Raw genomic sequence first — 24,521 nt, 5'->3', positions numbered from 1 at the left:
GTATTATCATGATTAATCTTTTATTTTAAGTAAGTTATCTTGCCTACACCAAATTATTTCTAAACACATGAATATCATAACAAAGATTGTATCTCACATACTTTCAGGTTTGCATATTTACACCCAAACTAACACTAGTATAACTATATGTTATTGATGACATAAGAAAAAGAAGAAAAAATTAATCATTTTTGTCTACTATGTATCACACCCTTTTATTCATTTTTTCATTTAACCTTTATGCCAAATAAATAAAATATAATCAGTAGTCTTGTTTGTTTTTCAGACAGCAATGTCTTTTTCTTTAATAATTTTGTGTCATTCGTCACTAATATCATCTCAAAATCTCCCTAGTAATATATCATAGTTAACATTTAAATTTGTACAAATCACATGGTCCCCTGAATACCCTCAGGAGTGATCCCTGATTAAAGAGCCATGAGTAAGTTCCGAACAGTCCCTGATATGGCCCCAAAAAAACCAAAATAAATCTAAAAACATCAAAATTCATAGCTTACCCATTTCAGTCATATTTGTAATTTTTTAAGAAAGATTATATCCTTCAAAAAGAAAATTAGTTATTATATTGTTACCCATTAGTGGCCATATTAAATACAGTTTTGAATGTAACTAGCAAATAATTATATTACATGAAATAAACAGGAATTGAATGGGGTAAAAATATTTATTTGTAAGTCTATTAATATCCAAGGTTCTTTATAAACTAACAAAGTATTCTTTTTATTATACTCAACACTTCCAGTCTTCTGCTGGCTTCTTAGAATGTTTATGAATGATTTATAGCTTAAAAATTGAGCCTATGATATAATAAAGGAAGAATTAAAGTTGTTTAAGTAATTTCATTTACACTTAGGAATTCTTTGAAGAAAATTAGATTTTCTGAAAAATTACCTATAAGACTCATTATGGCCAAAAGTATAACCTGCTGCAGAATACTCTTGCATGTATGAGAGCCTAGGTTTAATTCCCAACACTGCAAAAACTAAAATTATATTAAAAAGACTCTAGATATATCTTCTTCAATATCATAGCAGCAAATGTTATATATATTTAAATTTATTTAAACTAAATTAAATATAATTAATTTATTCTAAAAATCTAGCTGTATTTTTAAGTGCTCAGTGGCCATATATGGTAACAGTATGAAACAATACAAATGTAGGACATAGTCAAAACCATAGATAACACTTATTTATGCTATTCTAGATTATATAGACACCAAGATAATCTACCTTTTTATTTTGTCTTTTTTGTCTGCAGTATCTTAAGATTTTAACAGATATTGCCTTATAGGCAATGCTTAACAAATGCTTAAATGTTAAACAAATATTAAAAAATACAATGAGGGCTGAAGAGGCATTCAGCAAATAGGGCTCTTGCTTTGCATTAGGTTGACCCAGGTTTGATCCAAGGCACCCATATAGTCCTCCAAACATCAGCCAAGAGTGATTTCTGATCACAGAACCAGAAATGAACCTGTGAAAATAGCCAGGTTTAGCAAAACAGATGAAAGAAAAAATCAGGATAATCTTGTTTGTTGTATTTATGAAAATTCAAGATTAATAATTAGATTTAAAGTCAGAGATGTTTTATATAAATAATATTATGAAATTACTTAAATTTCAGCTAACAAGACATTGGGCTGGACATTTAAAAATAATTTTCTGTACTAGCTTCTCATCTTCACAGCATGCACTTACATATTTTAAAGTGTTTCATTGCTCTTTCTCCAGGGGAAGCCACTATTCTTAATTTTTGTCATTTTTTGTCCGTTATCCTTTTGTTTTTGGGCCACAACTGGTGATTCATGGAACTACTCTTGGGTCAGTGCCCTACATGTTCAGAGGACTATTTGACTTCAGGGCCTCTAGCGCCACCTCACAGATCCCTGAATGGTTCGTATTTATATCGTTGCTATATTAACATTTTGTATTTATTTATTGGCAGCAATACATTGCTATACCAGTGTGTTTGTAAAATATTTATAAATCATCAGTAGATAATAAAGGGAGCACATGCCTAGCATGATCACTTATGTGGATTTTATTTGAGTTCTCCATTAAAGAGTTGAGTTTCGGGGCCGGAGTGATAGATGATCAGTAAAGCATTTGCCTTACATGCAGCCAACCCAGGACCAACTCTGGTTCGATCCCCACATCCTATACGGTCCTCAGAACCTGTCGAGAGTGATTTCTGAGCACAGAGCCAGGAGTAACTCCTGAGCTCTGCCGGGTGTGACCCCAAAACACCAAAATAAATGACTAAATAATTAAATAAATAAATAGTTGAGTTTTCTTTTCTATAATTGACTTTTCCATTTCCATTGTTCTTTGAACTGTTTTTAAATGTATAACATAACATTTTAATAAGGATTTCTTGATCATATACACAAGAAAACCTCATCTCCCAGGTCTTAACTTATCTTAATTATTTTTGATTTTGCATAGAGATTACTTTTTTATACAGAACTACTTTTTTTTTTAAATATGCTGTTCTTTGGAATGGAGAGATAAGAAAATATCATTCTCCTTCAAAAGTGTATTTTAAACTTTAAATTTAAATAGTAATTTGTGGGAGGTCTTTGACATTTTATTGGCAATAAAGGTGCAGAAACTATACCCCAAATTATAAACATTAACATTATGATAACCATGTTACCTTAATAACATTAAAATATTTAAAATTAGAAATAGGGGCCAGATAGATCGTACATTGGCTAAGGTACTTGATTTGCATTGGCCAATCAGGTTGAATCCTGGATAACAATAATACATATATATGCATGTTTCATCTCACCACAATGATTCCTGAGCACAGAGCTTGAAGTAAGCACTAAATATAATTGGGTGTACTCCCCAAGCCTAAATTAATTAATAAATTAATTTGGAGAAAATGGACATTTGATACTGTTGTCCAACCTTTGCAATTTTTGTGTCTTTCAATAGTTATATCACAGCATTTCGATTTTGTATAACTCTTGAAGTTTTTGTTTTGTTATCTGTTCCATTTAAAAAAAATTTTAAAGTTTTAATTAGCAGTCATTTCTGTTAATCAATTATATTGACTTTATGATTAGATTGTTACTCAATAAACTTGCTAAATACTTTTTCTAATTCCGATAGCTTGTCAGTAGTTTACTTAAATTTTATGTTCATTTCTTTCTAAGTATTACATATTTATCACTTGTATTTTAATATATTAGCTAAAATTATAGTTTGCATATTTCTACAGAAGTGTTTTAGAATATCCCTCTTATATATGTTTTTATTGAAATATTTTCAAACCCATTGCTCCACACAAGCAAAATCATGCACACTCACTGAACTACTTCCTACCTCCAAACTTTTTACTTTGAAATATATCATTTTCTAGAGATTTTTATAACTAATATTATTAAAATTATGTTTTTTTTCAATAGCTTAATTGTCATGCAATCAAAATAAACACTGAATTATAGAATTTTTTTTATTGTATTTTGAAATTAGAAGCTTTTATTTCTGTGCTAACCTATTAATGTTATAAATGATAACATTGATAAATTTTTCTGTGATTGACCAAACTGGGTACTTATTGAAAAAATGCATTATTTATGATTTTGCTATATATATGTATGTTTTATTATATATTTTACTCTGATTTGGCATCTAAATTCCAAAGTCTGTAACTTTATTTTCTCATCAATGTTGAATATCAAGGTTTCAGCAATCTCATAAAATGTACCAAGGAACTTTCTTTTTTATTTTTTGTGAAACTAGCTGTTACTATAAATCATTCCCAGACTATTTTATAAAATATTGTAAAGCTGATTCAATTGCCTTCTCTTTTCCTAGATTTGGACACATATTATCCCCCTCTCTGTAACTTTTTTTGATCCTTTCTATTCTGTAAAAGCAGCATCATTAAGATGGACATAGAAAATCCAAAATTATCACTAGATATTGCCTCACTCTCTATCTAATATAGCAATATAGTCTCAAGAAACCATATGGATTAAGAAAAAATGAACTTAAATGGAAGGAGGAAATCAAACTTCTGCCTCTTCATTATTTATATAAGACATTAAAAATTACTATGTGAAAGGAGAATATTTTCACATACAAATAATTCTAGCTGGAAAAGTGTGTAACTTAAATAATTTCAATCATTAAAATATTCCATTTCCTATCATTATTTTTGCAGCCGTTCCTAAGGTATTTTTAAGAATTGTAGTAAGGATGCATTTTGGGCCCGGAGAGATAGCACAGCAGCCTTTGCCTTGCAAGCACCCGATTCAGGACCAAAGGTGGTTGGTTCGAATCCCGGTGTCCCATATGGAGCTATTTCTGAGCAGACAGCAAGGAGTAACTCCTGAGCACCGCCGGGTATGGCCCAAAAACCAAAAAAAAAAAAAAAAAAAAAAAAATAGGATGCCTTTTGTTCTTAATTTTAAAGTTGAACAGGTAAACTGCAATCATGCAGTATTGAGGCAGCAGGTGGCAGCAGTTTCCACTCAAAATACTCTTGCAATCTGTATAAGCCTCCGAACAGCCAGGCCTCTTATAACTACCTAATTCCTTTGTGTGGCTGCTTGCTCAATTTAAGTGGGGGGGGGGGGAGGGGGAGGTATATAATGCATAAAGTCAATTCATTTTTAAAAACTGTGAATGATTTATATCTACAGAGAAAATGAACAACAAAACTTTTGAAACAGATGTGTTTTATACCCCTGTTTTTATACCTAATACCCTCCTCTGTCCCCTCTTCTTTCTTTATATTTTCTTTTGGGTTTCATTGTTATCTTTTCATTTCAGACAAATTGGTCAAACTTTAAGTTTATTCTTAAATTTTTTGCAAGACCAATGAGTAGCAGTAACAGTATGAATACACAGGAAATATTTGTTCCTATTTAACAGCATACATTATATGCAAGCCTCTCTTTCAGAGATTTTGCTTATTTTTATCTTATTTAATTCATATATGTACACGATGTACTGCTATATTATCATCCTCCATTTTATACATACAAAGACTGAAGCACAAAAAAGGTTGGGTTAGTTTCCTAAATCATACAATAAATTAGTTTATGGGGCCAGAGGATCTATAAGGAATGTCTGACCTTGAACCTGATTTCCTTTATCCTTCCTCAGGCAACTCAATCCCCACCACACATAGGCTGCCAAATGTTCAAATGTTAATATGTTTCTTCAAGCTATATAAAGTACTTATATTTCTGAAAACTCTCTGAGAAGTAGATTCACAGGTGAGAATCAGTGCCCTAACAGTTTTACAGTGATAGGGTATTTGTATTATGCACAGTTAATCCGGTTTGACCCCTGACACCCTATATGGTCTCCAAAGACAAAACAGGGATACAGACCTCAATGTGCTCACTTCAATCTGGAAAATATTGACAAGTTATGTCCCCACCCAGAGCTTATTTTCCGAATGTATTAAATAAAGATAGTAATATTTAATTGCTACGGTGAAAGTTGAGATAACATATGGTAGTTTCCTGGAACATAGTTTAATTAAGTCTCAATATTTATGTATAGATTCTTCAATAAACTATTATAATGATTATAGATTTTCTGTGAATATAAAAAGAGAAAAAGAAGGATTATTGATTAGTTGAAAATAAATATTACATTATTAAGTTTTGTGCTCTCCTATTGAGTCTTTCAAATGATATAAGTAAATATTTATTATTAACTTGATCAAATAATGTCACAAAGTTAATGACTATTTAAATATGCAAAAATAAGTCGCCACATTTTGACATTTATTATTTATTGGGTGGAAGGTTGGAGTTTGCACCCACTGGAGCTTTGTCAGGGCTTACTCTGGTTTGTGTTAAGGAATCACCTTTGGTGAGGCTTGGGTTCCAGTGTAATGATGGGAATTGAACCAGGGTGGGTTAGCCACATGTAAGGCAAGTGTTTTGGAACCTATATTGTCTCTCTGTCTCTTTATTATTTGTTCTTTTTTTAGTTCATAATTGAGTTTCAATTATTTTATAAATAAAAGCTTTAATTGAATTACTGATGAGATGCACAACTACAAAGTTATTCGTATTTATAACGAAGTTTCAGTCATACAATATCCATCACCCTTCACCAATACACATTTCCTGCCACTAATGTCCCCTGTTTCCCTCCTTGTTCTCCCCATACCCTCTCCCCTAACTATCTTCTTTGCAAGTATTTTCTTTTCACTCTCTTTTCTCTCTCCTCTCACTCTCTCTGTTCTTTTTTTTTTCATTTTAGACAGTATGGTTTGTAATATTGTACTGAAGGAGTAACATGCATATCACTTTACCTCCTTTAAATACTCAGTTCTTGACCAGAGTGATTATTTCCAACTATTATTGTCAGAGTATGCCCTAACTATACTCCCTTTCTACTTTTTTAGCACGTTGGAAACCTTTTTGCTGTTGCTACAGTTATGATAATTAAGAATCATACACACACACACACACACACACACACACGACTATGGTTCTGGCATATTTGATTGTGGTACTTACATGTGGTTGTAGGCTTCAGTTGTTAAACTAATTTATCAGATTGTACACTAGATATTGAATTTATTGCAGTAAAGGATTTACCAGATAGCAGGTCCTCTAATACCATACTAGGAACATGCAAGCACCCCTTAACATAAAATTTTGGGTCTAACAAGCAACATAAGCTGCTTTGCCAATTAAACATATGATATCTGACATACATTGTAGAGGACTGAGGTTACCAGATAATTTTTGCTATTCTTGGTCAGTATGTAGTTAATTAATATTAATAGGAACCTCTATTAGTATCTGGATTATTAATATGAATGTTCAATTATGGCAATATTTCTTGTTCTCTGCTCTGCTTGTGATTGCATTTTGCTGTCCATATAATTATCTCCTTTTTTTATAGACCAAAAACAGAAGATGCCTGGGTATTTGCAAAACCTAATGCCATCCAGGCAGTTGGAGTTATGTCATTTGGTAAGTATGGTATAGTTTCTAAGATCTTTTCTCAATGGCCCATCTTCTATTCAGTGAAAAAGTGTTGTTTCCTACTTGTGTCTAGAGAACAGATGTCCTAAGTTTTAGACTTCCTATTAGTAGCATATGGTCTAGTGTGTGCCAACATAAAATTGGGCTTAAGCTTTCTCACTCATCACTAAAATTTGTTTTAATTTAGGCAATTTTTTTACAGAAAATTCATTAAAGCCATCATATTTCTTAACTTGATAATTTGGGAATTATTATGACCTCAATAATTTATGGAATTATTCAAAACTTTGCAGATAATGTATTAGGACTTGGCTGGATGTTTTATGACACTCTTCTCTTAAACACTTTGTTTAAATTCTTCTTAAGACTAAAAAGGCCAACAGGAAATGGAAGATAGGAAATAAAGTTGGTTAGACATGGTTTGTATCAAGATTGACATGAAGAAATAATATAAACCTAATCTGGATTAAAATTGTCATTTTTAAAACTGTTAGAAAGATGATTTTTCTCAAACAAATCAAATAGTATGTTTTATTTCAGCTCATAAGCATCCCAACAAAATAGAATGAGGATTCTGGAGCTTACTTTAATAATATTTTGTTTTATTGCAGCATTTATTTGCCATCATAACTGCTTCTTAGTTTATGGCTCTTTGGAAGACCCCACTGTAGCTAAGTGGTCCAGTATCATTCATGTGTCCACCGTGATTTCCTTGTTCATTAGTATTATCTTTGCTACAAGTGGATATTTGACCTTTACTGGCTTCACCCAAGGTAAAATAAGAGATTTGGTTTAGATGTATTTAAGTGTAAGAGCTACTATCCCTTGTCATTTTTGGTACAATTATACAAAATGTCCTATCTGGAAAAAATATCTCTCTTTTACCTTGCTGCATCTGCTCTCTTTCTATTTCCTATTTTTTTTGTCCCCCAATTCACAATACAGACTAGGCAAAGGGCCTGTGTTGAGGTGTATATGGTGCTCATTTACTGTACCTCCTCTTTCTATACAGTCAGTGTAAAGAACACAGCCTGTGGTAGAAATTGGGAGGCTTGTTTCCTAATTTTTACTTTCTTACATGGTTTTAACTTTAACCCTATTTCTGTGGTCCATTCTCTTTCCTTTCATACTTAATTTTTTTAAAAAGGTTTCATTGCAATGAGTATGATTTATAATACTATAAATGACAGGGTTTTGTGCATATAACATTCAACTACACAACCACCACCAGAGTATCTGCTACCCTTCACCACTGCTGACACCCCCTGAAGACACTCCTTCACCTTTTCCCTCCATGCCCTCGTTGCCATCCATGTCATTGGTTGAACCCTTTGGAAAACAATAAGAAAATAAAACAAATATGGCTAAAGAAACGGTGGTACATGTGCACAATGGATATTATGCATCCTTAAGGAGAGATGAAGTCATAAAATTTTCTTATACATGGATGGACGTGGACACTATTATGCTGAGTGAAATAAGTCAGAGGGAAAGAGAGACACACAGAACAGTTTCACTTACTTATGGGTTTTAAGAAAAATTAAAAACATTATTGTAATAATGCCCAGAGATGAGGGCTGGAAGGACAGGCTCACAATATGAAGCTCACCACAAAGAGGGGTGAGTGCAGTTAGAGAAATAATATACTAACAACCACATGACAATGTTAATGAGTGAGAGAAGTAGAATGCCTGTCTCGAATACAGGCAGAGAGTGGAAGAAGAGGGAATTGGGGGGAGGGGGCATTGTTGGTGGTATTGTTGCACTAGTGAATGGGGGGGGGGGGTGTTCTTTTTGTTACTAAAATCCAGCTACAGTAATGTTTGTAATCACGGTGTTTAAACAAAAATATTGTTTTAAAAATTAAACCTTTCATACTCCTCAGAAAATTAAGCTTCCTATGATCATGCTAATACATGAATTCTTCCCTATCTAATATCTGCTTAAAACTAACTTTACGGGGCCCGGAGAGATAGCACAGCGGCATTTGCCTTGCAAGCAGCCAATCCAGGACCTAAGGTGGTTGGTTCGAATCCCGGTGCCCCATATGGTCCCCCGTGCTTGCCAGGAGCTATTTCTGAGCAGACAGCCAGGAGTAACCCCTGAGCATCGCCGCGTGTGGCCCAAAAACCAAAAACCAAAAAAAAAAAAAAAAAAAAAAAAAACCTAACTTTACAAGTAATCACTTGGAATATCCTTCCACTTTTCAGAGGTAACATTATCTTTTGCTCTTGTGGAGTTTTCTTAATCTTTTCTGTATTCTGAACAGTTTTTCTTTCCATAGAAGAAAAATAAAATATTATACCCTCACTCACTCTTGTTTATATTTTTTTTCTCTTCTAGTGATTCATGATATATTTATCTCTTTTTTCTATTTCCTTTTATTCCTGGACTTTCCCTTTTTAAAAATTTGTATCAGGCAAGCATTTTATCTCAATAATCTCTCAGAAATTTTCTAGACCTTGCATTATTTTAAATCAAAGTTTATACTTATTCTTCACCCCATATAAGTAGGACATTTCTACTTATTTGGTCTTAGTCAAAATGGAAAATGTCTTCCTACCTACAAAACCAACCTTTTCTTTCCATCTCCCTTCCTCAGAAAGCCCCCCAAACCCAGTGGCAAATTAGCCTACCTATCTTTTCCTCTGTTCACCTAGTTCCAACAACTGAGTGATTAATTCTACTCATTATTTTACCTTTACATTTGTTCGCCTACATAGTGTAATAATCAGGCTTTTCTGCCAACTTGCTACATGCTGTGATTCACACAGCTTACAGCCTTTACAGGTTGGTTATCTCATTTGACCTTCAAACAACCTCATGAAGCTAAGTGGAATAACTAGTTTTACTCCCAGGTTAAAATAAAAAAGGTGAAGTAACTTGCTTAAGCTGACTGTTGACAAAGTAAGAAACTAGTCTCCTTAATTCCAGTTCATCTTGCTGCCTCTCCCAACTTAGTCAAGTAATAATAAAAGTTGTTCTTTAATTTCTAAGAGTTCAGTTTTCATACTGAGGTACTTGCAGTTTACAAATTGAAGTTAAAGATGACCATGACAATAGAGATTTCTCAAGAAATAAAGATGTCTTCAGAAAGAGCTATAAAGGCAATTATGGGACAGTGAGAAAAATAAAATTATTGCATACCATTAGAGTACAGCAGCAAAGAGATTCTGAATGTCTTGATTAAAAAAAATGATACAAAAACTGTACCATATATCACTATTGCTGCATTGTTTGCCAAGTCCAATTATCTCTAGATTTAATCTGTTGTAAAACCTTAGTTTTTATTGCTTTTTCATAATGACAGAAGACCTTTCATTAGTCATACTTTCCTGGTGTTTTTATCAGTGAGAATTGCCTAGCTATAATTTAAATCCCTATATGATGAAGCAGACAATTTGGTTTTGGTGGTGGTGGTTTTGGTGGTGATATGTGTATGTGTGTGTGTTTCAAGCTATACTATCTGTAATACACTTTGATTAATCAGAAATAGGCTGTATTATTTCTTCAGACCCTATTACCTTAAGCAAATTTGGTCTTGTTTGTGCAAATAGTGTGTTTTAATTTCAATAAAAATTAACTTTTTATTTATGAGACAATAAGAACTCTCTATAGACTGTCATTTTTAGTTACTTCTATAAAAATATAGGCCTAGGTTTTAGTGGAGATTAGTGAACTAGAGGCTTCACTCATTTTTTTTTAGGGTCCTAGAAATTTTTCATTCAACTTTGAAACCAATGTTTGTCACTACCTCTTTTTGGTTGAATCTTCTGTTCCAAAAAACTACTAAAAAGCCACGTACAGGGACTAGAGTGATGGCACAGCAGATCAGGTATTTGCCAATTCCATTGGCATCCCATATGGTTCCCCAAACCTAACAGGAGTGATTTCTGAGTGCAGAACCAAGAGTAACCCCTGAGTACCAGTAGACTTGACCCCCCTCTTTTTGAAAAACGTTATATAAATTTCTAGGTGATGAGGAAGAAAGAGGAAACACATAAAGTAAAAGAGAAAGTTATTTAGCTTCAGAATAAAATTTTATTTAAAAAATTGTATAGAAAAAAATATTTTATTTTTAAACAATACAGTAGTGACTGATCTAATTTTCTATTCAGAAGCCAGATAGCAAGGGTTATCTTACATTGAGCAACTGGAACCCAACTTAGAACATTTTTGTAACCACAGTGCTTAAGTAAATTATTATTATTTTAAAAAAAATGTTATGGGTCCAAAATAAAAAAACTAATTTTTTACTCAATCTAATTGAAAAAATAAGCAAAAATTTGAAATATAAGTAAGTTACAATTAGGAAATAAACTAGTCCAAATATTTGTGTTTTGATGTTAGGAAAAAAAAGTTTGGATGGGTTAGAGAAAGAGGGGGCCATATCCAGTGATGCTTAGGGTCTATTCCTGGCTTTTGCTTGAGATTACTCCAGGCAAAGCACAGGGATGCTTAGTGTCAGGGACTGAACAAGGTCAAACACATGCAAACCAAGTGCATTAATCCCTGTATATCTTTCTGGCCCCTGAACTTTTTTTTTTGTCTGGCATGACTTCTATGCTCTCATTAAATGCCTAAATTTAGGCATTGGTGTCTGAGAAAATTTTGTTCCCAAGAATTGTTTCAAGTCATATATAATCTATTGTATACTTTAAAACCAATTTTAATTTAATGCTCTTTTTGAGAAAAAAGTATCTGTATTTTTATAGTTTTTAACTAACCACTTTTATCTTAGGTTCACTGGATGCCATTGAAGATAATGCATGTTTGGAATGTCTTGTGGTAGCCCTAAATTTGTGATTAAACTCTATAGCATGATATACAGGAAATTCAGCTCCCTAGATGTATTGGTCTACTTTTCCTTTCGTGAATGTCCTTGATCTAAGAATAGCATTTCAAAAGGAAATTTGTTTATTTTATGAAGCTTAAAAAGAAAATGAAGTCACTTACCAGAAACAAAGACCAGAAATTAAAGTCCAGGCACCAAGATTTAGGAAGCTACTTCTCGTGTAAGACAATGAAAAAGTACTTTTCAAAAACTGCTGCAAATTTAAGGTTGATCTACCAAAACAATGAAAAAAAGAGAAAAACAATTTAATGATAAATTCATCAATAAGTAGGACATGTAGTAACAATGAATGATCAAATAGTTATTGGTTGTAAAGATATATTTAAACATCTGTTCTATTCATTAAATTAAGTTTCATAGTTTCACTTATGTAATAAGTAGTGACATTTATTAAACATTTATTTCAAATATTAAATAAATGTATTTTATATTGTTCTCTAGGAGACTTATTTGAAAATTATTGCAGAAATGATGACCTGGTAACCTTTGGAAGGTTTTGTTATGGAGTCACTATCATTTTGACGTACCCAATTGAATGCTTTGTTACTAGAGAGGTAAGCACATTTCTTTCCAGAACTTCACATAGATAATCTTTGAGGAAACAAAATTATTTGTAAAAAATTTAGTTATGCAAGCTTATAAGTAAATGGTTAGTAATATACTTTTTAACGTCTTGTCTGTCAATGAATTTAAAGATAAATTTAAATGTTTTCCAGACAGTTTTTTTCCCAAAGACTATATTTAAAAATCAAGGTTGGCAGTTTAGTGTATAATTAAATAAGTATAAATATTTGCACAAATGCATTACACAATGAATACAAGCCTTTAATAGGGCCAAACTATGTTTTTATAAAGCATTTTTACAAATAAATTAAAGTATTATTTCAAATATATTTTAAAAATTATTTCTTCACTGAAATATTTTATAAATCAACATACATTAAAGGCATGCAGAACAGATTTGGTGAGTTTTACTTTTATTTTTGTCATTGGAGCTTCTCACTGCCCAGTGCTTAAGGCCACTGTTTAGTGGTATTGGAGGGGGAGCAGCATTGAGGATCAAACCCGGGCTTTACACCTGTGAAGCATGTTCTCTAGCCCTTTGAGTTATTGCCCTAGTTTTACTCTTTTTGAAATTTTAATATATGGGGCCTGAGCAATAGCACAGTAATAGTGCATTTGCCTTATATGAGGCCTACCTGTGTTCGATCTGTCATCCAATATGGTCCCTGGAGCTTTCCAGGAGTGATTTCTGCATGCAGAGCCAGGAGTAACCCTTGAGTACCACTGGATGTGGTCCAGAAACCCCCCTTCAATTTAATATATGTTTTTATAAGATACATTTTAAATGGGGACAAAAAAGTTAGTGCAGTAAGTCAGGCATTTACATGCCTTAAACTAGGCCAACCTAAGTTCAATACCTGGCATTCTGAGCTCCACCAGGAGTGAATCTTGAGCACAGAGCCAAGAGTACTCCCTGAGCACAGCCAGGTATGGTTCAAAACCCCTTATTGCCAACAAAAATATTAAAAAACTTATTTTGATGTAAAAGCAACAAGTCAACTTTAAAGATTGTGTTATAGATATATAGCATTCATAATACTTATAGTATTTATATATCATGTACAATAGCATAAGTAATTATTTATATTTCCTTTTTAAAGTCAGTCCCAAGTTATGTTATATTACATAGTCCTGAATTTGTGAAAGAAGTTTAGCTAAAAAAGAATTCCTTTTTTTTGTTTACTTTGGCAACATGGCTAGTTAGGAATCCTTTATACAGACAGCTGAAAATCCACTGTACCATTTCTAGGAGAACGTGAAAATGCTCGACAGTCGTTCTTTTACGAATCACATTGAAAAGGGCTTAGTCTTTCTTAGGATATATTCCTAGAGGCTGTTTACTCAGGGCAGTGTTTGAATGGGTCTAATGTGTGATGTGAATGCCTACAGAGCTTTAAATACTTTAGGTAATTAATTGGCAGATTTCTCCAAGCTGACCAGGGTTTTCCTTATGTCAATTCTAGGGATAAGGGAACTGCACAGGGAAGAGGAATAGGGAAAGATTCAGTCCTATGTGTGTGTGTGTGTGTGTGTGTGTGTCCTTCACAGTAAACATTTGGCCTCACAAATACATAACTTACAGACTAGTTTTCCAAGTAGATTGAGTTGAAGTTCTTTTGAGAGAGAGAGAGAGAGAGAGAGAGAGAGAGAGAGAGGAGAGAGAGAGAGAGGAGAGAGAGAGAGAGAGAGAGAGAGAGAGAGAGAGAGAGAGAGAGAGAGAGAGAGAATGTGTTTTAATCTAAGATCCTTTAACTTTTCTGCTATTGATGGATTCAGGAAATGTTTTTTTTTTGTTTTTTTGCTTGTTTGTATGTTTGTTTTTGGTTTTTGGGCCACACCCGGCGGTGCTCAGGGGTTACTCCTGGCTGTCTGCTCAAAAATAGCTCCTGGCAGGCACGGGGGACCATATGGGACACCGGGATTTGAACCAACCACCTTTGGTCCTGGATCGGCTGCTTGCAAGGCAAACGCCGCTGTGCTCTCTCTCCGGGCCCACAGGAAATGTTTTTATTTTAACTTTTGCAAGTATTTTAGGTCCAAATCTGATCTTTAAATCAATAATAACAGATGATACATTCTCTTGTGGCTTCTGGTGAACTGCTTGTGGACAATCTGAGTCATTCTATCTGTACATCTTATGTGTTTAATACTCATAATGTGTGTTTCCGTTCTAGCAGCCATGACAGGAAGCCAGAGTTAAATCAAGATCTGTCATGTAGCAAACTAGAGGAACCTCAAGTGTATACCTTGCCTATTCACTTTCTTTCCTCTTTTACTTTTAATACTTGCATATACTATATTGGCATAGTGTACTGTACACATTACAGTTGCCTTACACATAATAAAATTTATTGCTATTCATTGGTAATATTGTCAAATGCCTAGAGCCCACACCCCTAATAAATAGCTCTCAGTAGATTGTCTTACATCTCTCTATATATATTATATAGAGAGTATATGTTCTATGTATATGTGTACATATATGTGTATATATACACGTAGAACAATTATATTAGGACATTTAGAAAAATGAATTTGGGGAACTTTTTCAACCATGCTTCTGGATACAGGGACCACTCCCAAAGGTTCTTAGTGACAACCAGGGCTACACCCAGCATTAATGCAGTTGAGAACATGCAATACCAGCAATTGGACTCAGAGTCTGACACAGGCAAGGAATGTATTTCAGGTCTCTCTGAACTATCTTCCCAGCCCAAGGAAACTTAAATTTGTAAGATACTATTTGTAAGTAACATTTTTGAGTATCCCCACTAAATTTTGGCAGAACAAGGGTAAGACCCACCTAGTCTATGGAGAATGTTGCCAATCAGAGCTTTGAAAGAGAAACTTTGTTGTTGTTTTTGTTTGTTTGTTTGTTTTTTTGCACAGCTATGTCCCTGTTCAGTCTGTTTCATCCATGATCTCCATAGATTTCTATAAATTTCACGTCTTTGCCTTTTATCATGTTGGTTCAGTCTTATCTATATTGTATCCATCATTCCCAAACAGGACAAGAACATGTCAGGATTGCTATGAAACTAATTAAAGAACTGAGATCTAGGTAGCCAAAGCCCTTTATATATGAAATTTAATTTTATCTTTCAATTCTATTGTAAGTTCATCTCTATTTGCTTCACTATATTATCTTTAATTTGGATTTTAATACTTAAGCATAGGAATTATGTCCTATATTCAGGCATTTTCTCTTTGAAAATTATATTACAGTGTGACACTGTAAATTAAACACATTAAACTTCTGTTTGATTTCCTAATTCAAATCTCAGTGGAAAATGATTATCAGCTTTTCTCTATTATTATTTTTTTTTGCCAAGGAAAGGCAAGATCTAAATTGTATCAATGGGAATATATAAGTTTAATTTCTTGTTTCAAAAGAATATTACACATCAATTATTACTAAAGAAACTATTAGTAACTCCTTCCTTAGCGTTTATTTAGTTACTCTAAATAGAATCTGAAGTTTGTTTTAGTGGTGACCTTGTTTAACTCAAGGAAGAATGAGAAGGTTACTACCCAAGAAATCTCTGATATATATGTTTATTCACACCTTAGTATGTCATATCTGGTTCTGTACAATAAGCCATTACCTGTATTGTGGCTCAATAAAGAATGCTTGATACTAATGTGTCCATATATAAGAAAATAATTAAGGAAAGAGAGAATATTTAAATAATTTCAAATAAAATTTCAAATAGTGTTTGTTTAATTTTCTTATTGGAAGTAAAACATTCTTAAGTGATGAAATATTAAAATACTAAGTCTTTGCTTGTTTCTAAGAATCTCTTAAGTATTCTGTTTATTTTACAGGTAATTGCTAATGTATTTTTCAGTGGGAATCTTTCACTGGTTTCCCACATCATCATAACAGTTGTGATTATTACTGTAGCTACAGTAGTATCATTATTGATTGACTGCCTCGGAGTTGTTTTAGAACTCAGTGTAAGTACATTAAAAACTGTGTTCTTCAATCCTAAAAGTGCCTTTTAAAAATTACTACATTCAACACATATATTTTTTCTTAGCAAAAATTCACTCTAAACTGAGATAAATATATGTTTTTAGAGTAAATATTTATGATTGATTGTAGGTTATTCTAAGAACATATATTTCTAGAGTCAATATTGACCATTGAGGGACATTTTGCCCATCCTCTCTCAAGGGACATTTTGCAATGTCTAAAATTATTTTTGATTATCACAGATGGAAGGTCAAGGCTTCTAGTGTATACAAGGAATTATTTAACATGTCACAATATATAAAATACCCACCTGCAAAGTACTATAAATTGTATGATTATACAACATACAATGTAGTAATTTTGGGAAACCCTAGATTAGAGTACATTTTTATATTTCAAATTCTATAATATATTACTTAAATGACTATCAATTTAATAAATTCAGAATTTTCTTTATTGAAAAACAAAAATTGGGTCTAGAGAGCCTCATTAATATTTGTCTCTCTCCTTTTGTTTCCTGTCTTTCTCTCAAATTTATGTTGTCATTTTATCACATCTGAATTCATATCGGATTTTTGCTAACAGAGGAAACATATTCTTTGTTTCCTCTATAATCTTACCTCATGCCTTCCAGGAAAAGTTATTTATAATTTACTTCCCAAAATATACCTTAGCTATATTTAACTTATTTTAGACTGTAAAAAAGGTATTTTTATTCTTTTTTTATCTGTTGATTTACATTTATTATTCCCTATAATTATTATTGACTTTTCAATTCTAGGGAAAAAAATCTTACAAATCCATAAGAACTAGTGAAATTTCTATCTCACTTATTTGTTGTTTGGATTTTTATTAATACTATAGGCCTCACAGCAGAAATACAATGATAGGAGGAAGTCAGAAAGGATTCATAATCTTATGATGTGTACAATCTCACAGACATAGAAGTAGAGCTGCTATGTAATCATTATAATGAGAAGTAGAGAAACCCCCAAAAGATATTTTGGATAAAACATTGACAGGATTTGGCAACAAATTCAACTGGGATGACAGGGAGTTAGAGGAATACAGCAAGAATGAAAACTTTGGTTCTGTTTTGCAAAACTAGAATAATGATGCCACTGTAAAATATGAATAAAAAAGGAGCTATCACTCTAGAACCATTAATCTCCCCCTTCTGTAACCTTTGTGGAAGGTTTATTCCTAATCACACAACATGCAATCATATCCATGCACCATTGGGTGGGCAACCTTTTACATGTTATAGCCCACGTCATCTTTTATTCATTCAATTGAGATTTGATGATTAGGTGAAGAGGTACTGATTGATGCCCAAGTCACTTGCCATGTGGATTTCAGTATCAGACAAAGGCAATGTGCGATTTAGTCAGGAACACCTTTTTGGGATTTTTGTGCAGCAGGAAAAAATGGAGAATACATAATAGGCAGTTTACAAAACCTGAGGAAATGGGGAATCATCGATTCCACAATGCTTACAGAAGTGGAGAAATTTCAAAAGCAGCTTTTACCTACTTCCCATTTTTTTCCATAGACTAAAGACCTAATTAAAGTCTTTTCATGCTTTAGCCTTGAACTGTGGAATGAATGACTGCTACTTGAATGTAGTAACTTGATTAACCATCATGTTTTTTTAAATTGCGCATAAACTATAAATTGGTTGAAGAATGAGGAAACTAAACTTTACTGAAAATAAATTCTTGGTGACTGTTATAATCTTTCAGATGTGTTGTGGAGATAATAAATATATTTTTCTAGTTCTATTTTATTTCATTTTGTGAAATGTCTAGTTTAAGACCTGATCAAATTTTGGTATTAGAGAAAATATGTGATGATAAAGTAAGTTAATTTTAAGTTAATCAAGAAAGCATATATTGCTTCTTTTTTCAGGAATGATTTATAGTTTTAAATATGACCATTAGTTTCTATTAGTTGCTAACTATCCCTGATAGTTGCCAACAAATCAATTTTATTGTACTTAATATTAAAATTTTTATGATTAAAAATTCTATTCTTTATGAAAAAAATGTTTTGTTTGTTTTTTTTTGTTTTGGGGCCACACCCAACGATGCACAGGGGTTACTCCTTGCTATATGTTCAGAAATTGCTCCTGGCTTGGGGGACCATATTGGACACCGGGGGATTGAACCACAGCCCTCCTAGGTTAGTGCGTGCAAGGCAAATGCCCTACCACTTGCACCACCACTTCGGTCCCTATATTTTTATGAAAATATTTATATTTTGTAGATATTTGCTATAGAATCAATGCATAAATTGACTAATGAGGACTATTTAAAATTTTAATGAGTACAAGATTCAAGGTCTTTACATTATAAAAAATATAGTCATATGGATATTTATTAATAAACAATGTGCTCCCTTGTCTAATATTATACATGATAACTCAAGACAGTTAAACTTGTTTTAAAGCATTTTAAATAAAATCTAGAATCTTTTTTCACTCTCAGACTATCTTAGTTTATTTAGTATTCTTTCAGTCAACAAGTCATTTCATATGCAGAATAATATATTCTGGTATTTGTTCAATTCCCTTTTTTGTGGGCATTTATCATATTAACAGAGCTATACCAGGCATCATTCCTGTCAGTAACAAGTGCATGCTGGGTCATGCAACAAAATAAAAGTAACTAAAGCATGTTTTATTCCACTTCAGATTGATAATGTGAGATAATATGTATATTTACTTGTGCAAGTGTTTTTAATATATTATATTTATGCTAATTGATGTTTGTAACATGTAAAAATTAAATTATGTAAACTAACCAGGCTTATTTTTCTGTACATGTTTGTTATAATTCTACAAATTGAATGTACGTGAAAATGAGATTAAGATTACTTTGCTTAAACAATTGATGGCAAATAAATATGAGAGATGAAATAAATAGGCAAAACATTTTTATCTAAAGTAATAGTTTTAGATTACAGTTTTGTCTTGATTAATAATTATAGTATGTTAGGAATTTTTTTTTACTATTGGGTCTAAATCATTGCTAAGCAAAGCAGCAATCTTCACTGATGAGTAGAGTTTTAATTTGCATGTTTTAATTTGCAAAGTTAAAGAAATGCTGTCACTTGGTATAGCTAAAATAATATAAGAAAAATTCCTTAGGGAAATATTAGCTATTCAATAATAAATATAACCCCCATATTTTAATTCCCTTTTATTTAATTGTTTTCAGGGCAATAAAAACAGTAATTTATTTTTTTCAAACTAAATGTACTCTCAATTCAAAAATATTCACTCTAAACACAAATAAAATAAATAGAAGACCTATCATGGCTAATAAGAATCCAGCATCTTGGCAGTGATGTTGCTATTAGAGAGAGGCAGCATCTGCAATAATTGGGCCCTGTGGGTTTTTACTTGAAACCAAACAAAGAAAAAAAAGAAGCAGCTGGGACTTGTGGCTAGAGTAACAGGCCTAGCAAGCACTGTGTGTGGCTTGCAGTAGATGGGAAAAAAAGAAAAAATTCAAACCATATACCCAGTGAGAGCCCCATAGAGACATAGTCATCTGGATGAGAAGCCACAGACCACCTGTCTTTATATCTGAGCTAGAGAGTTTCTTGTACATTTCTTGAGCAAATTCATTACAAAATAGAAATTTAAGACAAATTTACAAAATAGAAATTTTATGAGCCGTCTTTCATTTAGTTTTTAATTTCTTTATATCATTCAAAAGGCATATGCAGATATTTATGTACTTTTCCAATCTGTATTCCCAGAAAATATCTTCAACACCTTCTGTTACTTCTCAGCACAATATGAAAAATGCCCGGGCATTTGTGTTATTATCAATGGATTGTGCTGCCTGCCCTGCCTCTTTAAATAAGGCTAATTTTATTGTTTCTTTAATAAGATGTTGTGGCATTTATATTCTGTCAAACAAATTCAGTTATTATTCCAAGGCAGTGGTGTGGTCTCAAGCAAGACTATATTCAATGGATCAAATCAGTTCAGCTAATTTATAGGGAATAGTGTAGATGGGACAGCACTATCATTTTGTTCATGATCTTTACTTACTTCTAGCAAGACTGAGCTTTCAAATATTAAGAAAGTAACAGCTATTTAGATAAATACCCAATTGGACTTCTTCCAGTACAAACATCAGCTATATAGTTTCCTCACTAATTGCTACTTTCTCAACTCTTAAGAATTATAATATAAACAGAACACCCTTTGCTTTGCACTGCCCAGCCTGTTAAGTTTGGAAGAGTCCCAAATGCTGACTGATGACAGCTTCTTAGTACCAGCTGGTGGCAGTTTTCATCCTTGCTAGCATTTTCACCCTCTGAGATACCACATGAATTAGCTTCATTTGTTTGTTCCTAAAAGAGAAAAGTCATTCTCTCTCCTTCTTCTCCCTCCCTCCCTCTTCTCACTATCTTCCTCTCTTTCTCTATCTTCCTCTCCCATCTTCCATCTTTATACACACATATGCATATATGTGTGTATACTTACATTTTAATATTTTAATTGTTTTCATAAATTATTTACCAAAAATTAAAGTGTAACAATTATTCAAATTGTTTACATTATTTGTTTTGCTTTAGGGGCCACACCCATCAGTGCTCAGGGCTTACTCCTGGCTTTGCCTCAGAATTAATCCTGGCAGTGCTTGGGAGACCATGTGGGATGCTAAGGATCAAACCTAGGTCAGCCACAGGCAAGGCAAGTGCCCTGTGCACTGTACTATATCTCCAACCCCTATAACAATTATTTTAAGCACAAACTTGTTTTCTATAGTATATTCCATAACTTAATAATAGTTATCAATTTCAGGTATCATTATAGAATCGTAACCCCTCCCTCAGCCCTCCAGAAAAGCTGTCTTCTATAGACCAACAAAATGTCAAATGTCCAAAGCAACTCTCTAGTCCTGTTGCCTTTGGACATTTGTTGCTCCCAATTTCTGTCTTTCCTATTTTATGAGTATAGCCATAATGGTTTGCATTTTTTACTCAGAAAATATTTATTTATTTTGTTTCATTTCCAACTGTTTTCCCCACATTTCTGTTTGTGATTAATTTCCATTTTCAAAATATCATGATCTGAGAGAATTGTTTATGTGATTTCTATCTCTTTGATTTCATGAAGATACATTTATAACCCAGCATGTGCTCTCCTTGGGGAAAAAATGTGCTTTGTGCACTAGAGAAGAATGTACAATCAACTTTTGGGAGATAGAGGAACAAATGTTTTTCTACAAGGCTCTTTTCATCCATTTTTTTTTCAAGGCTGTGTTTCCTTATAGATTTTTTTCCTAATTCATCTATCCAGAACCAATACAAAGAAGCATTAAAGTCTTTTAATACTCTCTTGCTGTCTTTATATTTCTTCATATACAATAGCAATTTTATTAAATGGATATATGAAAACATTTCTAAATGTTCTGAGGATGCAGCGATAGTACAGCAGGTAAGTTACTTCCTTTTTTGTGGCTGGCCCAGGTTCGATCCCTAGCACTCCATAGTTCCCTTCTCTGCTCCTCCATTCTCCAGCTTGCTAGAAATGATCCCCAAGCCCAGCGAGGTGTGGCTAAAAAAAAAAAAAAAATTAATAGTTTTTTTATTTCACAATATGTTACTTTATATCATCTAGCTTTTTGTTTGTTTGTTTTGTTTTGTTTTGTTTTGTTTTTAGGCCACACCCGGTGACTCAGGGGTTACTCCTGGCTATGGGCTCAGAAATCGCTCCTGGCTTGGAGGACCATAAGGGACGCGGAGGAGGGGGTCGAACCATGGTTCGTCCTAGGCTAGCGCAGGAAAGGCAGACTGACAACTTAGCTCTTGCATCACCGCTCCGGCCCCGTATAGCATCTAGTTTTAAAATAAATTTTCTGTGATTTTATCTGGGGTGGAGTGTGTGGGGGGGTAACAAGTAATGTGTCAAAAAGCAGTAAAACTGGGGACTGGTGACTTCAGATCACAGGTAAGGTGCATGTCTTGTACATGATTCAATCCCTGGTACCCTATATGGTCCTCTACAGAATGCCAAATATGATTCCTGAGTGCAGAGCCAGGAGTAAGCCTCGAGAATTGCTGGGTGTTGTCCCAAAACAACAAATAAATATTATTTCTCACACAACTCTTTTATGTTTTATTGCTAATATGTACTATATTTAACATGTAATATACTTAACATTGAACATGATTAGAAAAATCTCACCTTAAATTTATTAAATTTCATCATCATTTTGAGACAATTTATAGGGCAAATTTTGCCTTTTTTCTTTGAAGTCTCTAGTTCCTGGTATTTTATAATAGACTATACTACTTACTCCCCATAATTTTTAATCTGACATTCCCCCTCAGGTTGGACTTATCCATAAACTAATGTGGGGGAGGTGAATGAGTCACAGTCATTTAGTTCTGTTAATGTTCTAAGATAATTAATGTGTTCGGTTTTGCTTGAAAGTGGATTTAGAAATGCTATTTCATGTTAAGTACCCTTGGGGTTATAGTTCTCCTTTCTTATATAGACAGGCATTGACTTTAAACATGCCCAAGTAAATATTAAAGACACAATTGCCTTCTATATGTCTCTAAAGTTCCCTAATGACAGTATACCTAAAGACAAATAGACCTCTCAAATTTGAACAGCACAGTATCCTGAAATGAAAGAATAAGAAATATGCAAAAAAATCAATGATATGGGAAATATTAAGAATTTCCAGAAACTTGGGCCAGAGCGGTAGAGCAGCGGTAGGGTGTTTGCCTTGCAAGCGACTGACCCAGGACAGACCTGCATTCAATCGGCGTTTCGTACGGTCCCCCAAGCCAGGAGCGATTTCTGAACAAATAGACAGGACTAACCCCTGAGCATCACTGGGCCCAAAAACAAAAACAAAAACAAAAACAAAAATGAATTGCCAGAAACTGGTCAAATCATTTTTTTTCTTGTTTTTTTTGGGCCACACCCGGCATTGCTCAGGGGTTACTCCTGGCTATCTGCTCAGAAATAGCTCCTAGCAGTCACAGGGGACCATATGGGACACCAGGATTCGAACCAACCACCTTTGGTCCTGGATCAGCTGCTTGCAAGGCAAACGCTGCTGTGCTATCTCTCCGGGCCCATCATTTTTATTTTCTATATCACTTTCTGATCACTTTTCCTCTGTCTGACCTACTACTACTACTACTACTACTACTACTACTACTACTACTACTACTACTACTACTACTACTACTTCACTACTTCTATTATATCTTCTCTCCTCAGTTATAAATACACCATTAGAGAAAAAGGTAGAACATTCCTTATTCTTTCTAAAATTATTTTTCTTTCTTTTGTTTGATTTAATTGAACATGTCAAAATTCTAATGTGTGGAATGAGAAATATATTTTACAATGTCCTTTTAATAGCAATGCCAGGAATGCTCTATTTAGTAACATTATCTCTTTTCTTGTTTTCAATACCAGGGTGTGCTCTGCGCAACACCCCTCATTTTTATCATTCCATCAGCATGTTATCTGAAGCTGTCTGAAGAACCGAGGACATACTTAGATAAGATTATGTCCTGTGTCATGCTTTCCTTTGGTGCTGTGGTAATGTGTGCTGGATTCATCATGGCTGTCACAAATCCTCAGGACTGCACGCATGGACAGGAAATGTTCTATTGCTTTCCCAACAATGTATCCCTCACAAACATTTCAGATTATCCTTTGCAACTGACAACACAGCTTCCCGACTTCAATATCAGTATCTTGAATTGAAATGACTACTTAAAAATATTATGTTTGGGGGGATAGAGTGATAACACAATGGGTAGAGCATTTGCCCTACACATGCTAATGCAGATTCATTTCTTTTCATTAGATATGGTTCTCTGAGCACCATCAGAATTAATTCCTGAGTGCAGAGCCAGAATTAACTCCTGAGCATTGCCAGATGTGGCCCAAATCAACAACAATAAAAATCAAAATCAAAAATCTATGTTTTTAAGCACATAACCCTCTTACATTTTAGTCTTTGTATTATAAATTTAATTTGCTTTTATTATTTAATCCAATATAAAGCATAAAGAGAAAAAATAAAATTGAATGTGTTTTATTTTAAACAGATAAAACAAATGTTTTGCTTTAATGA

The 24,521-nt window shown here is 33.3% G+C and overlaps 1 protein-coding gene and 1 non-coding gene across 2 annotated transcripts in view; one reads left to right on the top strand and one right to left on the bottom strand.

Moving 5' to 3' along the window:
* Positions 1-24,148, top strand: part of SLC38A11 (solute carrier family 38 member 11) — a 64,589-nt gene extending 40,441 nt beyond the window's left edge. Inside the window, exons 8-12 of the mRNA XM_049772868.1 lie at positions 6,915-6,985; positions 7,609-7,770; positions 12,294-12,406; positions 16,242-16,373; positions 23,855-24,148. Coding sequence (XP_049628825.1) covers positions 6,915-6,985; positions 7,609-7,770; positions 12,294-12,406; positions 16,242-16,373; positions 23,855-24,148 — 772 coding nt within the window. The remainder of the gene's footprint in view (positions 1-6,914; positions 6,986-7,608; positions 7,771-12,293; positions 12,407-16,241; positions 16,374-23,854) is intronic.
* On the bottom strand, positions 7,918-8,050 carry LOC126010162 (small nucleolar RNA SNORA51). Its single transcript, XR_007496294.1, has one exon. It is a non-coding gene; the product is annotated as a small nucleolar RNA SNORA51 (small nucleolar RNA).
* Positions 24,149-24,521: the final 373 nt, after the last annotated feature.

This window comes from Suncus etruscus, chromosome 5, assembly GCF_024139225.1.
Source record: "Suncus etruscus isolate mSunEtr1 chromosome 5, mSunEtr1.pri.cur, whole genome shotgun sequence".
NCBI classification, from domain to species: domain Eukaryota; kingdom Metazoa; phylum Chordata; class Mammalia; order Eulipotyphla; family Soricidae; genus Suncus; species Suncus etruscus.
Note: the sequence above shows the minus strand (reverse complement) of the source record. Positions and strands in the feature narration are given on the sequence as shown.